The sequence below is a fragment of the Vanellus vanellus genome (genome assembly GCF_965231255.1).
Source record: "Vanellus vanellus genome assembly, contig: HAP1_SCAFFOLD_58, whole genome shotgun sequence".
Lineage (NCBI taxonomy): Eukaryota > Metazoa > Chordata > Aves > Charadriiformes > Charadriidae > Vanellus > Vanellus vanellus.
Genome location: NW_028127658.1, coordinates 11,811 through 36,414, shown reverse-complemented (window position 1 = coordinate 36,414; position 24,604 = coordinate 11,811). Strand labels below are relative to the sequence as shown.

At 49.5% G+C, this 24,604-nt stretch overlaps 1 protein-coding gene across 1 annotated transcript in view; it reads right to left on the bottom strand.

Annotated features, from left to right (window-relative positions):
• Positions 1-24,604, bottom strand: part of LOC309685117 (electroneutral sodium bicarbonate exchanger 1-like) — a gene marked incomplete at both ends in the record, with an annotated part of 920,987 nt that extends 896,383 nt beyond the window's left edge. Inside the window, one exon of the mRNA XM_082500931.1 lies at positions 23,606-24,604. Coding sequence (XP_082357057.1) covers positions 23,606-24,604 — 999 coding nt within the window. The remainder of the gene's footprint in view (positions 1-23,605) is intronic.

Here is a 24,604-nt window from a genome sequence, read left to right as displayed (position 1 = left end):
TTCAGCCTGAACCGCAGCACGCGTGGAGCAGGACAGTCATGAGTTTCTGGTTACAGAGGGACCTGCGGGCTCCGGCCCATGGCTTACCAGTACGGCATGTCGCGCGTGGTGGGTGGCACCGATGCCCGTCCAGGAGCCTGGCCCTGGATCGTCAGCATCCAGGACCCCTGGGAAGCAGGCACGGGGCACATCTGCGGAGGGTCCCTCATCAGCCCACAGTGGGTCCTCACGGCGGCACACTGCTTCATCGAGGCCAGGTAAGGAGGGCCAGGGAAGGGGGCTGTCCCCACCACCCTCGCAGGTGCCCTGCGCGCAGCACCGCCTGCTACTCCCATCCCCGTTCCTGCCAGTACGCCCAGTGCCTGGGCACTGCCGAGCCCAGCCCAGAGACTGCTCAGGAGAAGGCTGGGCTCGGGCCACTGCTTCCTAGCAGCCTCCAGCGCCACATTTGCCCAGGGAGGTGGTTGAGTCACCATCCCGGGATGTGTTTAAGAGACATTTAGATGTAGTGTTGGGGGATATGGTGTAGGGGAGAACTTCGTAGAGTAGGGTAGATGGTTGGACTCGATGATCCCAAGGGTCTCTTCCAACCTAGACAATTCTATGATTCTGTGGCTCGTGCCTAAGGCATGCCAGGGCGGTGGCAGCCTGCGTGGCACTGCTCTCCTCTCTGCCCTGGGAAGCAGAAGGCAGGGAACGGCGGGGCTGCTGCAGCGCGTGGCTCCGCTCCCTCTGACCCCCCTCTCCATCTGCCTTCCAGGAACATCAGCATGTGGCGCGTGGTGATCGGGGCCACCCAGTTGACTCGGCTGGGCCCCGAGGCCCAAGTGCGCCATATTAAGCGGCTGCTGGTTCACGAGCACTACAGGAATATCACGCAGAGGAACGACATCGCCCTGCTGGAGCTGGACCAGCCGGTCCAGTGCAACTACTACACCCAGCTTGCCTGTGTGCCCGACGCCTCACTTAGAGTGTCAGAGCTGCACACCTGCTACGTCAGCGGTTGGGGCGCCACCACTGCAAGATGTGAGTTCCCCAAAAGTGCTGGTGTCCTGAGTGCAAGCTCGGCACACTGGGGAGAGGGGTTGGGCTTCCCGAGAGCGGAGGCGAAAGCCGCAGTCAGGCTGTGGGGACGTATGCCTCCGGGGAGAATGGGCTGACCCACCGCCCAAAGCCAGACAGAGGGGAAACACGGGCACAGTGCCTTCAGGACGCAAAGCCAAGCCCGAGGGAAGGGGTTCACCCAGGCAGGGGGGGAGCTGCTGGGGCTTCATTGCTTTCTGTGCTCACAGCTGCAGGGTCAACGGATGTCCTGCAGGAGGCCAAGGTCCAGCTCATTGATGTCAACCTCTGCAACAGCAGCGGGTGGTACAGAGGGGCCATCCACAGCCACAACCTGTGTGCTGGCTATCCGCAGGGTGGCATCGACACCTGCCAGGTAGGACGTGCTGCAAGTCAAGCCCCGGCAGCACCGGCAGCCCTCTCGCAACGCCCAAACATCGCCCGGCACGTGCTTGGCCTGGCAAGTCACCCTGCTACTGCTGGGTCTCCACCGCTGCTGGGGCTCACCTCCCCTTCCCCAGCTGCAGGTCCTTGCCCAGTGCCCGCCTTGTCCCAGAGCCCGGGGACGCTGCCCAGAAAGCCCATCCTGTGCTCCCGGCAGCCCATAGGTCCAGATCCCAAAGCATCCCCCTTCCACACAGCCGGGAGCACTGTGCAGAGATGAGAGAGCGCCCGACCTTACAGGCCCTCCACCCCCTCCCACACGAGGCTCTGTAGGCTCCAGCGCCGGAGCAGCGCCGTTGTGTGCAGTGAGCAGAGCTCTGGCAGGTGCTGGGAGAGAGAAGGAGCCGGCCAGAGCGCTGACAGCGGCCACCCAACACCACCTCAACCCTCTTTCCTCCCCTGCAGGGTGACAGTGGTGGTCCTCTGGTGTGCAAAGACAACAACGCGGACTACTTCTGGCTTGTTGGGGTGACCAGCTGGGGAGAGGCTGTGCCAGAGCCAAACGGCCCGGAGTCTACACCTCCACCCAGCACTTCTACAACTGGATCCTGGTCCAGATGGGACTGAGCCCAGCAGTAAGGGGTACTCCAACAGCATGGGCTTGGAGTCATTTTCTCACTGCCTCAACCCCTTATCAGAGGCCAAGGCCAACACCAACACCACCGGGCACGATTAGCTCCTGCCCATTTCCACTCCAGAAGCTGGTGGAATTCTTTAGTCGGCTGCAGGAGCTGCTGCAGGTCCTAAGGGGGAAAAAGGCTTGAGCAGCGTGACGAAGAGGCTCCAGAGCAGGATGCGCTGTTCCACGACCATTTCCTTCCGGGGCAATGCCTGCTGAGCCAAAGGCAGCCTCAGTGCCAAGGCCTGCTCTGTCCTGCCCGCGCTCCTCTGAGCGCAGAAGGGCTGATGTTGACTCGGTTGTAGAAATAAAGTTCCTGATTTTCACAGCTGAGCGTGTTTGAGTCCAATTCAGTCTCCGGTGCAAGGCAAGGACTTGCGTGCCCGGCGCCTGCCGACGAGGCTGCAGGCAGACAGCAGGGCACGAAGGGAGAGTGACTCCCAAGGGCTGAAACGGTGCCTGGTCAGAGAGGAGGGTGCTCAGAGCCACCATGGGACGGAGAAGACTGGCACATGGAGGATAGGAAACAGTGATGTGACCTGCAGACAACTTTGGGGCTATGCATTAAGGCACACAGCTGGAGATTAGGGCCCAGCGTAAGCCGTAGCTAATTGAACAGACGGTGTGAAACTCCTGAGCGTGACAAGAGAAATTGCTGACCACAGCAAAGAGTGAGAAGCCAACAGGGCTCTCAGCCCCAGGAGAAAGAGCCAGATTTCAGGGGTAGTTAACGGGGGATTGATCCCCCCTTGTCTCCATTTTCCCTGCTTGAACATCCCCCTCATCTTCCTTGACTCCTCCCTTTCTCCTCCCTTGTCTCTCCTCCCAAACAAGGGACCCACCCCAGGTCATTCCCCGCCCCCCTCCTCCCAGGTTTGCTCCATCGCTGAAGAGATTTGGTGTTTCAGGTGCTGGTAGCTCGGTCGCCTGGGACTGCCTCGGTCCCTACCACTGCCTGCATGCATGTGGGCCACCTCCGACATACTGGGTCCATTAATTTGGATAGCTATGCCACTGGTTTCCTTTCTCCGCCCCGTCCCTCCATTAGGACTCCATGCGCTATCCCTTCTTCCACGTTTACAAGAAGGTGAAATGGTTTTGGTTTCTTTTTTTTTTTTTCCTAGGGAGGGGAGGGCTAAAACCAGAGCTTTTATTGGCTTCTGCTTCAGTTTTTGTAATGGCTCCTGTTTGTCTTCTGTCCACTGTAGTGGACCTTCTTTTACTAGTTTGTCATACAGCAATTTTACTAATTGAGTGTATCCCTCAACCCATAGTCTACAGTACCCTAGTAACCCTCAAATCTTCCTTATTTCTCTTTTTGTTCTTGGGACACTTAAAGCTGTAATCCCAGAAATTCGTTCTGGATTGATTTTTCTTTTTCCTCCACTAATTAAAGGCCCTAAATACCTTAATTCCTTTTGTACCAACTGCAGTTTTGCCTTTGACACTCTTAATTCTTTGTTCTCCTAAAAAATTCAGCAAACTTATTGATGTCTCTCTGACTTCCTGCTCTCCCGATACCAACAGATCATTTACATATTGCAAGATTCTTACTGCGGGTTCTGCCTGGAACTCCCCTAAAATTTTCTCTAGTGTCTGTCCAAATAGATTTGGGGATTCTGTGAACCCTTGAGGCAGGGAGGTTCGGCGGAGTTGCTGCTTCCTCCCGGTGTCCGGATCTTCCCATTCAAAGGCAAATAAGTTTCTACTCTCCTCTGCTAATGGACAGGCCCAAAAGGCGTCTTTAAGGTCTATTACACTAAACCATTTACGATTATGCGATATTTTACTCAGGAGGGTATATGGTTTCGAAACCACAGGCTGCCGAGTCTGTACTCGTTTATTGACTTCTCTTAGGTCTGTGACTAATCTCTATCTCCCCTCAGCCTCCTTTACTGGTAGAATTGGACTATCGTAAGGTGACATCCAGGGTTCCAACAATCCATCCTTCAACAATGAATCACTTACTGGTTTTAGACTTTTCGTCCCCTCATAAGATACGGGATATTGTTTTATCCTTACTGTCCGGTCCTCTTTAATTTCTATTTTCGTGCGGGTTCATTTACTTGTGCTGTTTTCTTCTCCTGGCAACACCAGCAGCAGAGCGGTCGGAGGAGAAGGGTGAGTGCCAGGGTGGTGGTGCGGAGGGGCGTGAGTGTGATGTGCGCAGTGGCCCCGGAGGGCACTGAGAAGGGTCGGTTGGTCTGGCTGTGAGGGAGGATGCACTGCCCGCGGCGACCGCCCGAGCAAGCGCGGCCTTGGGGAACCGTCTGGTTGAGCGTTTGTTGGCGTGCTGGAGAAGAGCTGGGCAGGTGTCCCAAAGGGCAGCGTTTGGTGGGACCTCCTTCACCCCAAAGCTTTGTGGGACCTTCTAGATGTCATCTACCTTGACTTTAGCAAGGCTTTTGACACTGTCTCCCGTAACATCCTCATTAGGAAGCTGAGGAAGTATGGGCTAGATGGGGTGACAGTGAGGTGGATTGAGAGTTGGCTGCAGGACAGAACTCAGAGGGTTGTGATCAGCGGCACAGAGTCTGGTTGGAGGCCTGTAACCAGTGGTGTCCCCCAGGGGTCAATACTTGGTCCAATTTTGTTTAATATATTCATTAATGACCCAGATGAGGGGACAGAGTGTATCCTCAGCAAGTTTGCTGATGATACCAAATTGGGAGGGGTGGCTGACACCCCAGAGGGCCGTGCTGCCATCCAGCGTGACCTGGACAGACTGGAGAGCTGGGCAGAGAAGAACCTAATGAGGTTCAAGAAAAGCAAGTGCAAGGTCCTGCACCTGGGGAGGAAGAATGTAAAGCACCAGTAGAGGTTAGGGGCAGACCTGCTGGGAAGTAGCTCTGAGGAGAAGGATCTGGGGGTCCTGGTAGACAGTAGATTATCCATGATCCAGCAATGTGCCCTTGTTGCCAAAAAGGCCAATGGAATCCTGGGCTGCATAGGGAAGAGTGTGGCCAGTAGGTCGAGGGAGGTCATTCTCCCCCTCTACTCTGCACTGGTGAGGCCACAACTGGAATACTGTGTCCAGTTCTGGGCTCCCCAGTTCAAGAGGGACAGGGAACTGCTGGAGCGAGTCCAGCGAAGGGCAACTAAGATGATGAAGGGCTTGGAGCATCTCCCTTATGAGGAAAGGCTGAGAGAGCTGGGACTCTTTAGCCTGGAGAAGAGAAGGCTGAGGGGAGACCTTATTCATGCTTAGAAGTATCTAAAGGGTGGGTTGAAGGAGGATGGAGCCAGGCTCTTCTCAATGGTTCCCAGTGACAGGACGAGGGGCAATGGGCACAAGTTAGAACACAGGAAGTTCCGTTCAAATACACGGAAAAACTTCTTTACGGTGAGGGTGTCAGAGCACTGGCACAGGCTGCCCAGGGAGGTGGTGGAGACCCCTTTTCTGGAGATTTTCAAGACCCGCCTGGATGCAGTCCTGAGTAATGTGCTCCGGGCAATCCTGCTTTGGCAGGGGAGTGGGACTGGATGATCTCTAGAGGTCCCTTCCAACTCTGGTAATTCTGTGATTCCGTGAAGTATTGACTGCAGCTACAGAGGATGTTCTTGTGAGCACTGAACTCAGTGCCACCCACGCTGATAACCACATCGCAGAGTCTCTCCTCCAGGCAAAGCTCACTGAAGGCGGTGCAAAGCACAGCACTCATCTTCCTCTCCCTGGGTGAGGATGAGTGTCCACCAGGAGCCAAGCTATCGCCCACGTCGCAGCCTGCGGTAGTGGAAGGTGCTTCTCCCGGAGGTGCCACAGCGCTTTGTCCGTGCCCTCTCTCCAACACCGTCTCCCAACCCCTGGTGGCTCTGCAACGTGCTCCATAATGACATCACACGCCCTGTTATGACATCACGGATGCAGGGGTGACCCGGGACCGGCTGTGCGCCCCTTCACATCCATTGGGGTCATGGTCCTCCCGGCTCTCTTTCAGATTTACAAATGTGAAGTTGGCTGATTCCAAATGAAGCCCTGTCGAGAAGTCCCTATGGACTACTGGCATTGAAAGGGAAATCTCACGGGGAAAATAGTTTATTAAGCTGGCTGCACATGAAAGGATCGGAGTAGGTGGAACCCACACGCTCAATCTCAGTGTGGGAAGATGGAAGAGCTGCAATTCTATTGGGAAATGTCGATGTGCTCGTTCAGAGGCTGCCCGAGAGGTTCTTTTGAACTGTGATCCGGTGCATTCAACGGTACGGCCGAGCCCGACAGTCTGCTGGGCAGAGCGGCTGTTTGCACTCAGCGCATGAAGTCGAAAGGGTATAAGCCCTAAACAATAGCACAGATTTCTCGTGTATTTTCATATGACTTCACTGGATTGCAAACTTAAGACTGTCATGTTTGTAAATACTTCAGCTTTACAGTGTTTCAACGTTTATTATCCAATCTGTATGCGGCACTGACTACACTGTGTATTGCTGAGGATGACTCTGACTTATCATAGTATCGATGATATCAAGACCGTAGAAAAAAATAATGTGAAAACTCCTGGCCAATTTTACCTATAATTGTACTTTTACGCTTTTCACGAAAATATTATTTCCCCAGTCCTAAAGAGAAATTGATGCACTCGAGAAGGTTTGACATAACTAAATGGTTCCTTTAGGAACTGTGAGCCACGTGCAATCAAAGGGCTTCTGGGGAAAAAACGTTCCTCTCTCAGGATACACCTTTACTGAACGACTGATAAGGCAACCAAGCAAGGAACACTTCTGAGAAAATTCTTGCATGAGGCACACTTCCAACTTATCGACGTGGCCTCATTCAAAGTAAAGACAAAACCCAGAAATTCCACAGTTATCTGGAACTGTCACTAATGATACATAAATCACCAGCGGAGAAGCTCAAGAAGAAGAATCTGACTGCAGCATTTTGGTGTCTTTCATATTCACGTTGATCTACGGATTTCCTACCGAAAAGGTCGAGGAGGTGCAACAGGCATGAGCGGTGGTGGAGGTGGTGGCGCTGGCGGCGCTGGCGGCTGCTGCGGCTGCTGAATCTGCTGACGGAGCCTTTTTGGATAGCCGGTTCCATTGTTGAAGTTGTTCACGGCCTAGAGGCAGGAAAACGTTTACAAAAAGGTGATATGAAACTTCAGTAGATATACGAACAAAAGGCTCCACAGAGTAACGTTACTTGTGTGCTCCTGCAAACGTTATCGATCCTAAAATGAATCAACACACAGATGTATGAACACATCGCATTAAACACTGATATTGATGACGGGTGACACAGAGTATCTGTATTTAAAGCACTTCAGTGTTAACACCGAATCGGAAAACAAAAGTGTGCCCTGAACTGGCCCCATTGTCTCTAAAGAGTTGTAAGCTTCTGTAGCAGAAGATGACGTATTTAGAAAGTAAACGTGGCCTTATGATTCGATTTCGCCGTGCTTAAGGAGATGTAAATTATTATTTTCTTCCCTTTCACCTTTTACTAACAGACTTTTCTTACAAACGGTTCACGTAGAAGTCATCACGTTACCTTGCGCAGGAACCGGTTGGCAATGAGAGCATCAGGAGAAACATCTGTCTGATGACACCTTGGGCATGTGCGTTCCTCAGACTCCAGTAACGCCGTTCTAATACCTGTGTGTCGATAGAGTCATCACAGAAGGTTTAGCCAAAGGAAGGCATTGTTGGGGGTTCTAATAAAAAGACATATATGACTGATGGGGGAATATGGCTTTAATTGAGAGCGTGAAGCTATAAATGTTCAGTAGTGTAAACAATTTCTAGTACGCAGCAAATACATACACAGTTTTGATATTTCACCAGTGTAACACTCGATGGTTCGACCAAGTCTCTTTTCCACTATCCGGCGCAGTGAGAAGTCACCAACCTCACAGTTAATGAATAAAACACACCTCAACAAAACATTAGTAGGTTTGAGTCCTGAAGGATTCCACCAACTCTCCCCTGGAGAAGAATGCAGATTAAATGCCCAACGACCCGTTTGTTGCAGAGCACACAATTATGTGTGAGAGAAAGGGCTGTGAAAAAACTAAATGCATTTGATATCCAATACTGTAATGCGCTGCGCAGTTATGCACTCTTCTCATACGCCTCCTTCCGCATGGAAAGAGGATTTAACCGGATACATAAAAGGAAAAAATGCTTTCTGCCTTTTTTTTTTTCCTTTCTACAAAAAGAGCCCTTTCCTATTCAGGGGGTACATTAGTATGAAATAGAACGGGCAACAACGTAATTTCGTCGTCTCCTATTTCTGCTCTCAGAAAATCAGAGGTGATGTTTTGAATTAAGAAACACGGGAAGAACGCGTACATTTCTCACAGTAACTCTTTCCGCAGCAGGGAATAACAGCGGCATCAGTCGTTATCTCTTTACAAGTGAGACACAAAAACTCAGCTGGAATAGGGTCGTCTTCTTCTTCTTCTGAGGAGGAGGAGGAGGAGCAGGAGGAGGAGGAGGACGACGACGACGACGACGACAACGAGGTGGAGGAGGAGGAGGAGGAGGAGGAGGACGACGACGACGACGAGGTGGAGGAGGAGGAGGAGGAGGAGGACGACGACGACGACGACGACGACGAGGTGGAGGAGGAGGAGGAGGAGGAGGACGACGACGACGAGGTGGAGGAGGAGGAGGAGGAGGAGGACGACGACGACGACGACGACGACGACGACGACGACAACGAGGTGGAGGTGGAGGAGGAGGAGGAGGAGGACGACGACGACGATGACGATGAGGTGGAGGAGGAGGAGGAGGAGGAGGACGACAACGACGACGACGACGACAACGAGGTGGAGGAGGAGGAGGAGGAGGACGACGACGACGACGAGGAAGTGGAGGAGGAGGAGAAGGAGGAGGAGGAGGAGGAGGGCTCCTCTGGGAAAAAGGAAGGCTTTTCCTTCTTTCCTCCAGCATAAGCTTCCCTGGAGGGCGGGGTGGGGAAGGAAAAAGAAAAAAGTTACAGATGGGTAAAGGAAAACTGTTCGAAGCTTTGGATATCACCAGAGGAAGAGAATAGATGGAATTCTCACTCCACGTTTGCCTTCTGAAACGCAGGCATTTCGTTTAAACCACTTTGCAATAGCCACAAGACCAGAAGAGAGAGGGGGGAGCAATCTTCCTTCTGCAGAACTTTCCCATTCATTGGCTCAACTAAGAAATTAGCTCAGACTGGAAACATCATTTCTTGACAGCCAGAAATCAGGTGCAATGAATCCCACCTCTCCTGGGCCAGAGGGTACATGCAAATTGTAGAGTCAGGATAAAGTTTGTCTCCGAGTAAGTGCATTTTATAGATGGAAGAGGTCTACGTGACAGCTTCTACAAAAAGGAGATGCGGGACAGAAGAACAGAAGTGTCACCAAGTGCATTTTGAAACAGCCACTCCTGTCAGCACACAGTAGTATTGTCTTAATTTATAGCAACAGGAAAACCTCAGTGGGTTTCCCACACGGGATTCGATAAAAGTCAGAGCAGGGGAGGAAAACTCAGTCCGAGAGCTATTTGTTAAATCTTACAAGAAGCCTTTGGAACATGAACCAGAAGCAAAATGGGCTTTCCAAGAGAACAACTCCACGTTGAACACTACAGAAATGTTTTGCAGAACTACAGATTCTTAGCGCGCTGCAAATTTAACCAATTCCAGAGGCACGAACAGTAGGACCACCCCGTTTTAATACTAGCAAGTATCACAGTTGGTAAGGTGACGATGCAACGCCAGTGCTTCCTCCCCAGTAATGACCGACGCTGGCCAACTCGGTTGCATCGTCCCTCAGGCATCTACGCATGGTTTGTCTCCTTCACTTTTTGGCCCATCCAATTAACTCCATAGTTACGCATTAATAATCGGTAGTGCATATTTTCCGGTGCTTTTCAGCATAGCACCCTTTCTATTGGGATCTTTCACCTCCATCATGAAGCTCCTTGGAATTCCTGTGCTCTTTTTAATTCTGGGAAAAGGCTTAAAATTTTTGTCCTGTTAAGAAAAGAAATGCAGACATATCTCATCTTAAGACCCACACTTAGAACGACGTTTCAATGATCATTTTAAGCAGCAAAAGCCCTTAATCCTCTCCTTTTACCTAGCGCAAGGGTTTCTCGACTAAAATACTTATTTTCCTAAATTAATAGAGCCAATATGTTCCAAAGACTTGAGCAGCAGAATCGATGTTATTTTGCTTAACTTCAGGTTCCATAAGGGTTACGTCTACCTGAGCTCACCACCCACTCAGAGAAAAGGCACAATCGCATATGGCTCCAAAGCGCAGTCCAGAGTGAGAGCTGAACTCAGTGCTCGGAATCGGCCACTTCAGAAACTTACTTTCACCACCTATATACATGAAGGCTGCGTATGCGTCGAGCGACTGATGTTACCCGGTACGAATACTCAGCCAGAGGCTTGTGTCCTTAAAACACGTCAATACTCAATAGGTGGGGTCAACAGAAACATCGATAGTATTGAAATATACGTAAATACGCATGAAAGTTCCCAGAGAAAGATCTATGGACGTATTTAATGTCTATGACCTAGGAAAAAAAAAAAAAAAAAGAAAAAAGAAAATGTCACTTTTTTAATTCTGGGTTTCCCTTGCATTTTGAAGGCTTTTGCGACATTGCCATATAGCATCTGTCTGTCACCTCAAGGGAAACACTTCGGAATATGAGCGTTCCCGTGTTTGTTACGTAACTGCCAAGGTAAAAATAATAAAAGCTAATTAACACCAGCAGTCCCCCACAACCTTACCCCATTGGTTGGGCAGTGCTTTATATAGCGGCCAGGTTTTCCGCAACGAAAGCAAATGTATGACGGTGGAGGTGGAGCCAAGGGTTTCTTCATGGAACTAACAGGTTTTTTTGGGAAAAGAAGAAAAAGGTATACATTCGTCTCTCTTGTTAAAAGAACCCACCTCTACAATCTTTCCATAATTTTCAAAGAAGAGATGTGACATTATCAACACTTACTTCATTGGATCGTATTTACAGCACGACTGGATCATCGTAGCTTTCATTATATCTTCTTCGGAAGCATCGGCCAGGTCGTCACTCTGTGTAACAGGGAAGGATTTGATGTACACATTAGAAACACGTTTAAGCCCACACAGCCCAAGACAGCACCGCTCACCCCATCCTGGAAAGAGCAGCACAACGCCAGCTGAGGTTGCGTGAAAACAGCGGCTTCTATCAAATACGGTCGTCCTGAAGGTGTTCTGGGGAGTCCTTACGCCATCGCGTGATGTGCCCGTTCACCCACCTGAAAAGAGCATTCTCGGGCGCTCAGAACCTTCGGCTCTCTTTGTACCTCACAAAAAGACTGGTGTGACCAATCCAGTTTTCTTCCAAGCGGACTGAAGCTATGTGCAGAAAAAAATATACTACCCCGTATTTTTAAATGGATTTTTAAGCTCCGGACCATTAGAAGGAGAAGCTATCCGCTGTTCATTTAATTGGGACAGATGCACGCAACTATCATTATTTATATTTTGCGCATTAAAAGGACACTCAAGAGTCGGGGAAGTTGTTCCAAAACCAAAGCTAAGCAATACAATGTGAAAATGGAAAAAAAATACCCTCTAAACAATTTTCATTGCAGGAAACAAAAAGCACGCAACAACCCATACAAACATACGTATCACAAGCTACGGACAGACAGAGGTAGAACACGGCAGCAAATTCAGCTGTGCAAACCGTGAACCTGCACGATCTAAAACCCACCATACATTATCTGTACAACATAAAGTCATACAGGAAATTTTCCAGCATATTCACTATGAAATACAATGCACTGCTGGGCACAAACACCGATATTCGCGTGCGAACTGGGCAAATGATGGCATTACTCACTTTTTGCTGTGCTGAATTCAACACATTGTATTTGCCACATGGACTACATTTTACTGGAAAATAGATTAAGTCGATGTTTGGAAAATTAACACAAGGCGACATTGTTTAGAATTAAGTGCAGCGTGTAGAAAAACCTTTGGGACTGTTTTTACATACTGCTTTTGATGTTCCGCTCGCTGGCCCAGTTCGACTTCTAGGAGAAGACAGAAAGGGGATCAGAACTTATGTACCCAACATAAAGCAGCGAAAACACATTCTACAACCTGAACATCAAAACATTATGTTCTGACAATCCAGTGAACGGGGAAGTTCCTTTGTATACAGAACCTGTTCTCTCCTGGTACTGAAAAAACCAAAACCCCCAAATCACATTTCTCCTTGGTCACAAAGCACTCTGAGACTGACAGATGGAGAAGAGGGCAGTGCAAGAGGAAGTCCTCGGATATTTTATCTCGGCTCCGTAAGTATCAAAAAAAAAAAAAAAAAAATGAAGTCTTGTGCTACAGTTTTGTGTTCTTGAAGAATCAGCCACCAAAGCATAGAGGTAACTTCAGCCAATCTGTGGGTCGCCGGTATTACAAAGGGGTACCAGACAGAGAAATTTAGTTTCTAAGAAGGAACAGCGATGATCCTGACGCTTCAAAGTGCAAGTTCACTTCTGTGAAACAAATCAGTCGTCCGACAAAGAATTAACACAAATCTCAGCAGCACAGTCTGCAGAACAGCGTTTCTCTGTGGAAGCCCACACACTGTCTTCAGATATCCACCACGCTTAGCCATGAAGGTGCCCAAATACTAAACGCGTTCCATATGCTAAATGGACTAAAAATAGTAGTAGCGATGTCACCTGAAAGCATTTTGTGCGATTTAGGAGTCTGGTGACCAAAATAAAGGATACGTTAAAATCTGCCCCGTGACAACAAAAGGTCAGAGCAGCTTTAACAAGAGTGGTACAATCTATGGGCTAGATGAGGTGACAGTGAGGTGGATTGAGAGTTGGCTGCGGGACAGGACTCAGAGGGTTGTGATCAGCGGCACAGAGTCTGGTTGGAGGCCTGTAACCAGTGGTGTCCCCCAGGGGTCAATACTTGGTCCTATTTTGTTTAATATATTCATTAATGACCTGGATGAGGGGACAGAGTGTATCCTCAGCAAGTTTGCTGATGATACCAAACTGGGTGGGGTGGCTGACACCCCAGAGGGCCGCGCTGCCATCCAGCGTGACCTGGACAGGCTGGAGAGCTGGGCAGAGAAGAACCTAATGAGGTTCAACAAAACCAAGTGCAAGGTCCTGCACCTGGGGAGGAAGAATGCTAGGCACCAGTACAGGTTAGGGGCTGACCTGCTGGGAGATAGCTTGGAGGAAAAGGATCATGTGCTCTGGGCAATCCTGCTTTAGCAGGAGAGTTGGGCTGGATGATCTCTAGAGGTCCCTTCCAACTCTGATAATTCTGTGATTCTGTGATTCTGTGAATCTCAGTGCCTCTGTAAATACCCATAAAAAAAAGTTAACACACTGAAACCTGAACAAAGAATACAACGCTTTATGGACACTTACATAACTGATGGTTTGCTGCTACCTTTTACTCCTCCAGCAGGGATTCTTCCGACAATTACCCATGAGTTCTTAGGAGTCGGGGCATTGTCATCTGCGTATTCTGAAAACAACATAAATACAGAAAAGAATATCAATCAGTTTTTAAGAATATATGTTACTATGGACTGGGACAGCACTTCAGAGAATTCTTGCACGAATTTAAAAGCAAAATTTTCTGTGTAACAGTGCGCTGTTATCGCCTCAACGCTCTAACAGTGCATTTCAAGAAGTCTTCAGGTTTCATCATCAAACCCAAGCAGCAAAATCTTCAAATTTTAAAATAGTTCGAATGCCAACAGCAAAATGCTCTCAAAGGTCACTACAGGAGAGTCTGCCAATGCGTGAGGTTCTTTCCTGATGCAGCTTAAGCTGCTTTGGCTTCTGTGTGGCTACAAACCCAAGAGACCTTTGGAGAAAAACAAGCCACGGCAGAGTCTCACTTCGTAAACCAGGTTTTTCGGCGTGACACGCTTGCCCTGCAACCAACAGGCCCTCGGCTAAAGCATGGAAACTCTGCGCCGTGGCTTTCATAGCTGTGACCTAAAAACTGACGCCGCCAGTGCTCAAGACTGACAGACTACAGAAGAGAGGCCGACAGCTCTGTCCGTTTCTTGGAGCACCCACAAGCACGCTGCTCAGACGCCCAGTGCTTTACAGAATCACAGAGTGAATCCCAGACTGGTCAGGGCTGGAAGGGCCCTCTGGAGCTCCCCCAAGTCCCACCCCCCAGCCAGAGCAGGGGCACCTCCAGCAGTGGCACAGGACACGTCCAGGCGGGTTTGGAATGGCTCCAGAGTGGGAGACTCCCCCCCTCTCTGGGCAGCCTGTGCCAGTGCTTTTCACGGAATGACGGAATTTTCAGAGTTGGAAGGGACCTCTAGAGATCATCTAGTCCAACTCCCAACTTTTGTCTATAGTCTAAATATATCTAAATACTTGCCAGGAATAGCTTATCAAAACTATCTTAATAACAAACATTTTAAATGTAGACCTTAGAAGAAAATAATGTTGCGCAATTCTATTTGCCAATTTAGGTTGGCAACAATGGTCCGTCAATAAAACGTGACTTCACATGTCTGTATTATATAAAATGGAGACCATTTTTCCATTCCCATTTTTGAATTAGCACATCATCCTACTCAAATCTGTTTTACATAAAACAGCATTAACGCGATTTTATCCCGAACATTTACCCAAAACAAACCATAATATTCTTTTTTATTAAAAGTAGCAGGTCATGTTTCTGCCCAGCAATTCTTAATGACTGATCCACCGACTGCTCTGCTGTCTTGTTATATTCAGAACATAACTCTCCCTCCTACAATGGAATTGTATTATTACCGGTTCGTTAAATGAACTAATACAGATTTTTTTTCAGTCGTGCCACTTGGTCAAGAATGAAGGAGAAACATATTAAAGGAGGTAAATATTTATTAGCTTGTCCTCCTTGGAGCTTAATTATGTTGGATAAAGCACAACATTCCAAATAACACGGAACTCATTTGGTACTATCTTTTGCAAGACACTTCAAGGGGGTACTTATTTACTCTAAATTTAGTTCTATAAAAGTTTGGCGTATGGCTGCATCTAATCCTCTGGACAGCCAAGAGAGCCAGCAGAGAGCGCGGCGCCATCTCACCTGTCTTTGGCGCTGTCTTATGATCCAATAAACAGCCCCCAAAGAGTGCCCGTCTCTCTCCATTTCCAACAGAGAGCCCACATGAGAAATTTAAACTACATTCCTGACCTTAGGGTGGTTAAACTTAGTCTACATAGATCTTGATCGTGAAGAAAAAGTCTATGAAAGACCTATGTTGTGTATCTCAGGAACGTACGCTTAGGGTTAACAGCCCATTTCCACCTTTTCCACCTACAGTCGACTGATGCAGGGAGTCACCACGCGTGTGACAGTATAAATATAGACGGGGGAAAAGGAATGAAGGATTTTTATGCTCTTTGTAATACGCTATCTTTTATCGTCACCAAATTAAAAAAGCGGGGAGGGCGGGAAACTATGTCATCGTTTCTCCCTGTAACAGTAGTTTGGAAACTGGTAAACATTGTCCGAGAAGACGGAAAGTACTCGCCTTTCTGCGAGCGTCGCTTGGTACCTTCCAAGGGTAATAGCTCATTTTCCCAACGCGAAGACGCAGTTTTTGTTGATCGGTGTTTGTGAGGGTACTGAATCCCGTAATACTCGCCTAAATATACCCCAAGAGGGAAAAAAAAACAAACCACCAGAGTTTACTATATTGGTAGCGCTGCTGCTTAGGAAAGAGTGACTAATTCCGTATTTACCAGATATATAGAACGCTTCCTTTATTGCTCTTTCCTCTTCAATATCTGCAGCAGCCTTAGGCACCCATTCAGAAACATCTGTAGGAAACAGTTTAAAAAGATTTTTAGGTGTCTATACAAAGACCTTCAACAATTCTTAATAATCAAATCCCATAACGAATTTCATTTGGGTCGTGGCTGTTTCTTTTCTGACTGCAGCCTCTGCTTCGGGACAGAAAAAGAGTTCCTTAATATTAGGCGTTGCCAAGTGCAATGGAATTGCACTCACAACACATATTAAGCTAACGTTCGGCGATTTAAAATGATTCAAAAGCACCTTCAGTCCTCCTTTGCAAAATAATCCTTCGTTTACACCCAAAAGGAAATCTCCTGACTAAACACGTCACCGGGGAGTGCGTGTCACCAAACCTCTGCCTAAAGTCACCGTCACGCGACGTCTGCCGGCAGAGCCGGTGAAGTGAGCGCTCCTTATCTGTCCCAGACGAGCAACGCCCCGCTTTTTCTGTTGTCTCAGTTAACGTGGCCAACTCAAACTGACACCGAGTTCGGAGGCCCTAACAGGCAGCCCTGCCCGCCCACCCGAAGGGCCGGGGAAAGGGAAAGGCAGCTCGGGGCTGCCGGAGAACCAGCACAGTCATTTGCGGGGTGCACGCGGGAGAGGAGGTCCTTCTCTCACCCTCTGGGAACGTGCGATTCATTCCACCCCTATGGATCTCTCATCCCTCAGTGAGATACAGTCAACCGTTTAACTACAGTTCAAAAAATGTAAATAAATTATGATGTAAATATATACGCATAGACACCGCAGTTAATCTAGTAAGGAGTTTTGTCTGGATTCTCTTCGCTAGGTTTAAGAACAACTTTCTGGAATAACATGAGACTGCCTTCAGAAATTAGGAAATCGATCGAACAATTGGAGTTGAAGTCACACAGCTCTCTTTTGTAAACAAACCTGTGACTTCACCTTCAGTGATGAGCGTCTACAGCCCCTGTGCCGAAGTTTGTTTCCCAGAAAAGCACTACGTCCAAAACTTGTGATTTCATCCCCAAATACTGAGAACTTTTGAAGAGTATTTGATGGCCACCTGAACGGTGGATCGCACCATCGGAATGGTGGCTCGCATTTTAAACTTTATTGAATGAAAAAGAAGTATGTGAATTACACCACTGCTGACATCTACAGCCAGGCATTTCACAGGAGTCAGAAAACGTTGCCTCACTCACATCTGGGGACTACCGATTCCAAAATTTTGAAGATGAGCTGGAAACTATTTCCAAAACTTGTCAACAACTCTTTTCTAAAAACATAATCATAATACATCAGTTGTGAAGTGCATTGCAAGGGCCCAAAAACCCCACTCTACTTCATTGAAAAAGAAAGACAAAAACTCTTTACAGTTCTCTTCCTCTTCATCGTCCTCTTCATCATCTTCGTCACTGAGGTTTATAATCACTGGAGGGTGAACCGGTAGTAAAATATTCTTATGAGTTCTGAGCGATCGGTGACGATGGGCTGCAGGCTGAATCCCTTCTCCTACACCCTGTGGCAATGGGGCATCTGCAGATAAGGACATTATATGTATTTTATTAGGAGGGAACTAGAACATCAAGTCCAGGTTCAGACCAGCAGGTACAGTTTTTAAATCATTATCATGTTGAAGGAATCATTAAATAGAGAGATTGTGCATTGCAGAAAAACTCTTCTGCGGAGGTTGACATCTTCCAACCACCAGAGAGTAGGAGAGACACTCTCTTCCAAGAGCACCTTCCAACTACAGCGAGTAGGAAGAATCACGGGCACTCGCTCCTCTGAACGGGCAGACGAGGCACCGCTGAAGAAAGCCTTTTGAAAAGAGGAACACAGTTATTCTACGCTATTTAAAAAAGGACGAGGGGCTATGGTATTGCCTTGCACACGGTATTTCAATAGCCTGCGTCCAACGTTCACGCCTGAACAATTTATTCCAAATGATGAATGGAAAGACACCTGCACGCACTGCACTGTAGTCTGACGTTCTCTATCGGAGGGGGAGTCTCATCCATCTCACACGTTGTGCTCTATCAACAGATACTGCTACCGGTGGCCCTACCAACCTCCTCCCCCCGCCACGCACACTCCTCATTTCTCTTACATCGCTACCTGCCTACTCACCGCTTTCACTACTGGAGAGATTTAACCCAAGGAAAGCAACACTTTTACTCTGCGGACCTTGGCAACCTAAATTGCCATTTGTGAGTTCATCGTTCGTGTCACTCCTCGTTAGGAAGACCTGTAATGTGACAGCTGAAAAAATTCATGTGGCAGACCCTATTCAAACGCCAATACAATCCCTTTCTTTGCCTTCAACTTGCTGGGGCAGCAGGTCATACCCGAGTGATTTGCAACGGGACGTTTCTTGACCTTAATACATACTACGTAAGCACGGGAAGTAAGCACCGGGAGGACATTTTCCTGTATCTACTCTCACAGAATCACAGAATAGTCAGGGTTGGAAGGGACCTCTGGAGATCATCTAGCCCAACCCCCCCTGCCAGAGCAGGGGCACCTACAACAGGTTGCACAGGACGGCGTCCAGGCGGGTTTTGAATGTCTCCAGAGTGGGAGACTCCACAACCTCTTCGGGAAGCCTCTTCCAGTGCTCCACTACCCTCAAAGTGAAGAAGTTCCTCCTCATGTTAAGATGGAACTTCCTATGTTCAAGCTTGTGCCCATAGAACATGAACAAATGGTTCATGACCAAATGGTTGAGAATATATTTTTACTCACTGTTACACGGCGGCAAAAAAGGTCCGTTCATGTAACGAGGTTTGCTGTGACCGACGGCACAACTGATGCTCAAACGGCCTAAAGGTTGTCTTTCCCAGCAACAGGAGGTGTTGCTGTACTTTTGCTGCAGGAGAAAACAGTTTTCAGGTACTGTAAATACAACAATAAATACAATAACAATACAAATACAATACAAACAGCAATAAATGGACTAAATGGATTAATACGGGGTGTGCTGCTGTGAACGCAGCGACAGAATCTGCACCCGGAACCCACATGAGGACAATGACTTTGCGGGTAAGTCGCGCTACATTCCCATACTCTAGTGGCTGCCTCAAATGGGAATCTCGTCTTTTAAAACTCTTTGGTTTTAATTAATAATACAGTAGCCCAGGTATAACAGCATTATGGTGACAAATATAAACGCGGGTTTATATCCCGGGTATGAACGACATCCCAGCTGACAGCTGGAAACGCCAGGTTGCCGGTTATTTCTTAACCAGTTTCTGAGTGATTTTTTTGGAGGAAAACAAAGTCACACTCGAAAATATCGGAGCATTTGAAGGTCAGTTTCACCCAGTTCCAGACACCAGTGGCTGGGTCTAGGAGCAGCATCTCAAACCCACGCCACTGTCGGACTGTAGTCAGTGCGACTGGGCCATCCCCCGAGACACGCCGGGGGCTGGAGCCAAAGCCCATCGCCCCGCCATTAACGCCTAAATCCCCCGGGGATGAAACGGATGCAATGACAAAGAGCCCTACAGCCGCCCCCGGATTTTCACCAGGTGGAATATAAATATTTCTTGGAAGACCAAACCCCTTTTGAAGGACTTTGCTTTAAAGAACTGGTTTTGCAAAATTCAGGGAGTCGCTATTAGCAGAAGTTGCAAACACGGACTATTTATTCAGAATCAATATAATGTCGGTTCAACGGGACAGTGATGAGTGATCTCTACGCGCGGTTTTTAACTTGTGTGTTCTCTGAGTATCTGAGCCCAGTTCCCAGGAGAAATTGTCCATAGTTTAGATGATCGGTAGCTCTTCTCGCCGCTTCTGAAGATCAGATAGCTCATCTACAGATGCTTCCATGACCCAGCCAGCGTGACATAGCAACTTCGAACTTTACGTAACAAACCTCCCTTTCAACATGGGCATCTCAAGAAAATCAAGGATACAAACCACTCTAAAATCTACTGCATTTACCTGTGCAGAGTCGGAATAAAAATAGTCGTCATTCCCAGCAGTGGCCATTTTCACCTTTTGTGCTTCTCCTCCACTGCCAGAACATACATGAAAACGTTAAAGCTATCAACAGTCAGGCAAATCGTATTCTTACCCTGAAAGCAGTCATTTTCTTTCAAAAACTAGACTGTCAGAACCTTACCTCGGATTCTTTTTTGAAACAAAACTACAACTGACAGTGAAATACACACACAAACGAAGAGGTGGTACCTCCTCCAGGCTTGCTGGACCAACAAAGGCAGTTGCCAGCCAGTACAGAATGTTATGCTTCCGAGGTTCCACGGTTGCCAGCCGCTCCTCCAGCTCATGAAATGATAAAGACGGTGCTTTGGGACCTGTCCGGCTTGAACGTCTTCCTTTATCTCCATTGCTTCAGAGTAAAGCGTGGAAAATCGGACCGTTTCAAAGAGTCTCCCATTCCCACCGTCTCCTCAACGTAAATGGAACAAACCCATTTGGGGGGGCTTAAATAGTACCCAGCTCCTTGCCGTAGGAAGTGCGGTCTTAGAAACAAATCTAAGACAAACCTTATTCTTTGGCTGTTCTTTAGCCCAAATCCCTGTGATCAGTGTGTTTCTTACTGTACCTTTTTCTTGGGATGGAGAAACTTGCTGCTTCCTGTTAGAGCCGTTACCCGCTCGCACTGCTTTTTCTTGCTGCCGTGATGTCCACTGCCACAGCTCAAGCAGCAAGAACAGCGTACGCCTGTGTCCCCAATTAACACCTCTGTTCCCATTCAGGTCCCAGGCTGCCCTGAACAAAAACTATCTAGCACCGTTAGACCAAAACTGGGGAACTTAGGAGTAAAGCATAAAAGGAAGCGCCGAAAGAAAAAGGAGCCGTGACCTCAAAAGAGAAGGATGCTTCTCATCAAGCTCATCAAGCTTCGTACTTGACGAGTACGAAGGATACAGATGAAGGCAAAGAGAAGAGTCCCAGCTCTCTCAGCCTTTCCTCATAAGGCAGATGCTCCAATCCCTTAATCATCTTAGTTGCCCTTCGCTGGACTCGCTCCAGCAGTTCCCTGTCCCTCTTGAACTGGGGAGCCCAAAACTGGACACAGTATTCCAGTTGTGGCCTCAGCAGTGCAGAGTAGAGGGGGAGAATGACCTCCTTTGACCTACTGGCCACACTCTTCCCTATGCAGCCCAGGATTCCATTGGCCTTTTTGGCAATAAGGGCACATTGCTGGGCCATGGATAATTTACTGTCTACCAGGACCCCCACCCACATCCTTCTCCTCAGAACTGCTTCCCCTAACCTATACTGGTGCTTTGCATTCTTCCTCCCCAGGTGCAGGACCCTGCACTTGCTCTTGTTGAACCTCATTAGGTTCTTCTCTGCCCAGCTCTCCAGCCTGTCCAGGTTCCTATGGATGGCATCCCTTCCCTCCAGCGTGTCAACTGCTCCACACAGCCTGGTGTCATCGGCAAACCTGCTGAGGCTGCACTCCAACCCACTGTCCATGTCACCAACAAAGATATAAAATAGTACCGGTCCCAGCTGAGGAACACCATGCGTCACCGCTCGCCACTTGGACATGGAGCTATTGACCACAACTCCTTTGAGTGGGACCGTCCAGCCACTCCCTTATCCACTAAGCGGTCCATCAGTCAAATCCATGTCTCCAATTCAGAGACCAGGATGTCGTGAGGAACGGCGTCAAATGCTTTGCCCAAGCCCAGGGCGATGATGTCTGTTGCTCTCCCCTTACGCACCAACGCTGTAACGCCATCGTAAAAGGCCACCAAATTTGTCAGGCACGATTTGCCCTTAGTGAAGCCGTGCTGGCTGCTACCGACCACCTCCTTATTTCCCTTGTGCCCGTGCTGGTTTGAGTCACACAGGACTAATTTCTCTTCTAACACTTGGGAAGATTGCACTTTTAGAAGCCTCCAGTGTCTGAATTTGCGAAAATACTTACTTTGCAGCCAGCTGTGGTGTGTGGGTTTCGAGGTCTCGGTGTTTTCGAGCTCGCCCGCTGCGGGGACGAGGAGGAGTGAGACCCGGGTACTTGACCCAGGCTGGCCAAGAGGTTTATTTCATACCATGAACGTCACATTCAGTATAAATTAGAATGTTTGCTGTGAAGGTCCCCCGCTCCCTCGATGGCTGCCATCCTGAGAACTTTGTGCCTTGGTGCCAGACTCCTGAGCCCTTCCCTTCCTCCCGAAGCCACAGGGCTCACAGTGTCTGACATATACTGTCCACTGCTGGGAGTTCACAGCCTCCTACGGATAGAATTGGCTGAGTGTAATCTGTGCGTATTCCCTATTTGGGATCAATATTGGTTCTTCAGTGCTATTAATGTTAATGATCTCATCTCACTCTATCAAATCTGTTTATACTTCATCATCTCCTGCGTTTCCTTGTTTTTCCCAATTCCCTTTCCCGCTTGGAAGGAAGAGGGGGGGAGGGGTCATCAGGGCATAGAAAATTGTCTAAACGACAATAAATTGTTATGTGTTTCCCAAAACGCAGAGTTTCCAGGAGGATCTGCTCCGTGATCTTGCCGGGCACAGAGGTGAGACTGACAGGCCTGTAGTTCCCCGGCTCTTCTTTTTTACCCTGCTTAAAAATGGGGGTTATATTTCCCCTTTTCCAGTCAGTGGGAACTTCACCAGACTGCCACGACCTCCCGACTAGGATGGATAAGAGCTTAGCAACTTAGCTTGCCAGTTCCCTCAGGACCCACGGATCAATCTCATCAGGTCCTATGGACTTGTGCACCTCCAGGTTCCTCAGCTGGTCTCCACCCTGGTCTTTTCCTACAGTGGAAAAGTTTTCCTCGTTCTCCCAGTCCCTGCCTTTGCCTTCTGCAATTTGGGCAGTGTGATCAGAGCCCTTCCCAAGTGAAGACTGAGGCAAGAAAGTTGTTGAGTATCTCAGCCTTCTCCATGTCCCGGGTGGCCAGGTCTACCGTTTCCTTCCAGTCCACATTTTCCCCAGTCTTTTTGCCTCCCAGAGATACCTACAGAAGGCTTATCTTGTTGCCCCTCACACCCTGGGCCAGATTTATCTCTATCTGGGCTTTAGCTTGCCTAACCCGATCCCTGGCTGCTGGGACAATTTCTGGCCTCCTTTCCACCTTCCGCAGGCTCCCTTTTTCTGTTGGACATTGTCCAAGAGCGCCTTGATCATCCACGCAGGCCGCCAGGCGTTTTTTGCCTGACGCCCTCTTTGTCAGGACGCATCGCTCCTGAGCTTGGCGGAGGTCGTCCTTGAATATAAATATAAATATGAATATGAATATAAATATAAATATAAATTTAAATATAAATATAAGCCAGATTTCTTGGCCCCCTGGCCATGGCACCAGTTCCGTAGCCAGCTATTGAAGCTGAAGCTAAGAAGCAGCTGGCGGCTGCAGGGAATGCTCTGCGGGGGCCCACGGCTGTGCCCCCCAGCGGGCGGGTGCCACCCACGGTGGGGCGCTGGGTGCGGGGAAAGGCAGCAGGAGAAGGGGCAGAAAGCAGCACCCGGGGACCGTGTCAGGGAAATAGGCATTTATTGCTTTTTCCTGCCATTCATACGAGGCGAGGCCCCGCTAGTGCCGCCGGCGGTGAGGCCGCTTGTGGGGCTGGGGAGAGTCCTGGGGGCCGGGGGCCCTCCTCTTTGGGGGGCGGCGGGGCGCCCTGGGCAGGCGGTCCCTGTCCTGGCCGGGAGCGGAGGGGCTGGAGCTCCTGCCCTGGGCAGAAGGACCGGCCGCTGCCGCCTGCCCCGGCTCCTCCTGTGGTTGCTCCTGCTCTGCAGAGACGGGCGCAGATGGGGGGCGGCTGGGACCCCCGGGCAGGGCGGCCTGCGACATGCTGGGGGCGTCCTCCACATTGCTGGGTGGTTCCTCCACATCGGAGATGGCAGGGCTGCTGGAGGAGTGCCGGTGGGGTGCAGGTGTTCCCCCGCTGGGCGTGGGGGGACTCGAGGTGGAGGTGGGACCACTGGAGCTGCTGTAGCTAGCACTGTCATTGCCGGTACCGCTGGTGGTGGCACTGCTGGCGCTGCTGGCGCTGGACCTGCTGGTGCTGGCATCGCCGGCAGTAGAGATCCTGGCGCCGGACCTGCTGGCGCTGGCGCCGCCGGCGCGGGCTGCAGGGCTGTTGACTGCCCCTCTGGCGGTGTACAAGTGCAGGAGCCTGCGGGCCTCTTCACTGCACCAGCGCAGAATGGCAGTGATGAGGCCACGGACCAGCGGTGCTATAGCTTCTCCCAGGCCAGGCTGCAGCCACCACACCATGGCTCGCTGGTTCAGCCCACAGTAACAGAGGGCCTGCAGGATCAGGTCTTCTGCTCTTACTGCCAGCCACCACCTTTCCTCGTATATTTCTTCAAGCTCCCGACGCAGCCAGGGCAGCACGGGGTCGAGGAGATGCCGGTTTTGACGGAAAAGTGCCGCCCAGACCTCAGGCAGGAGGCCACCCATGGTAACTCCAGCCTCTGCCCCCGCAGCCTCCTGCTGTTCCCAAAATGGATTTCCCGACAGAGGGGACGGTGTGGGGCTGGGAAATGGGCCTGCCCAGCTGCCGAAGGCTGATGGCTGTGTAGGCGGTGCGATGACATGCTCCAGGTAATCATCGTCCGCCCGCACAGAAAATTTCACCACCTCCATCTGTCGTCTGCATTGTGGGCAACTTGATGCCTCTTTTGCCCACCGCAGGATGCAGCCCAGGCAGAACTCGTGGAGACAGGGAATCACGTAAGCAACGTCGTCTCGAGCATCGCAGCAGATGAGGCAGTTCCACTCTGTTGCCGCGGCCAT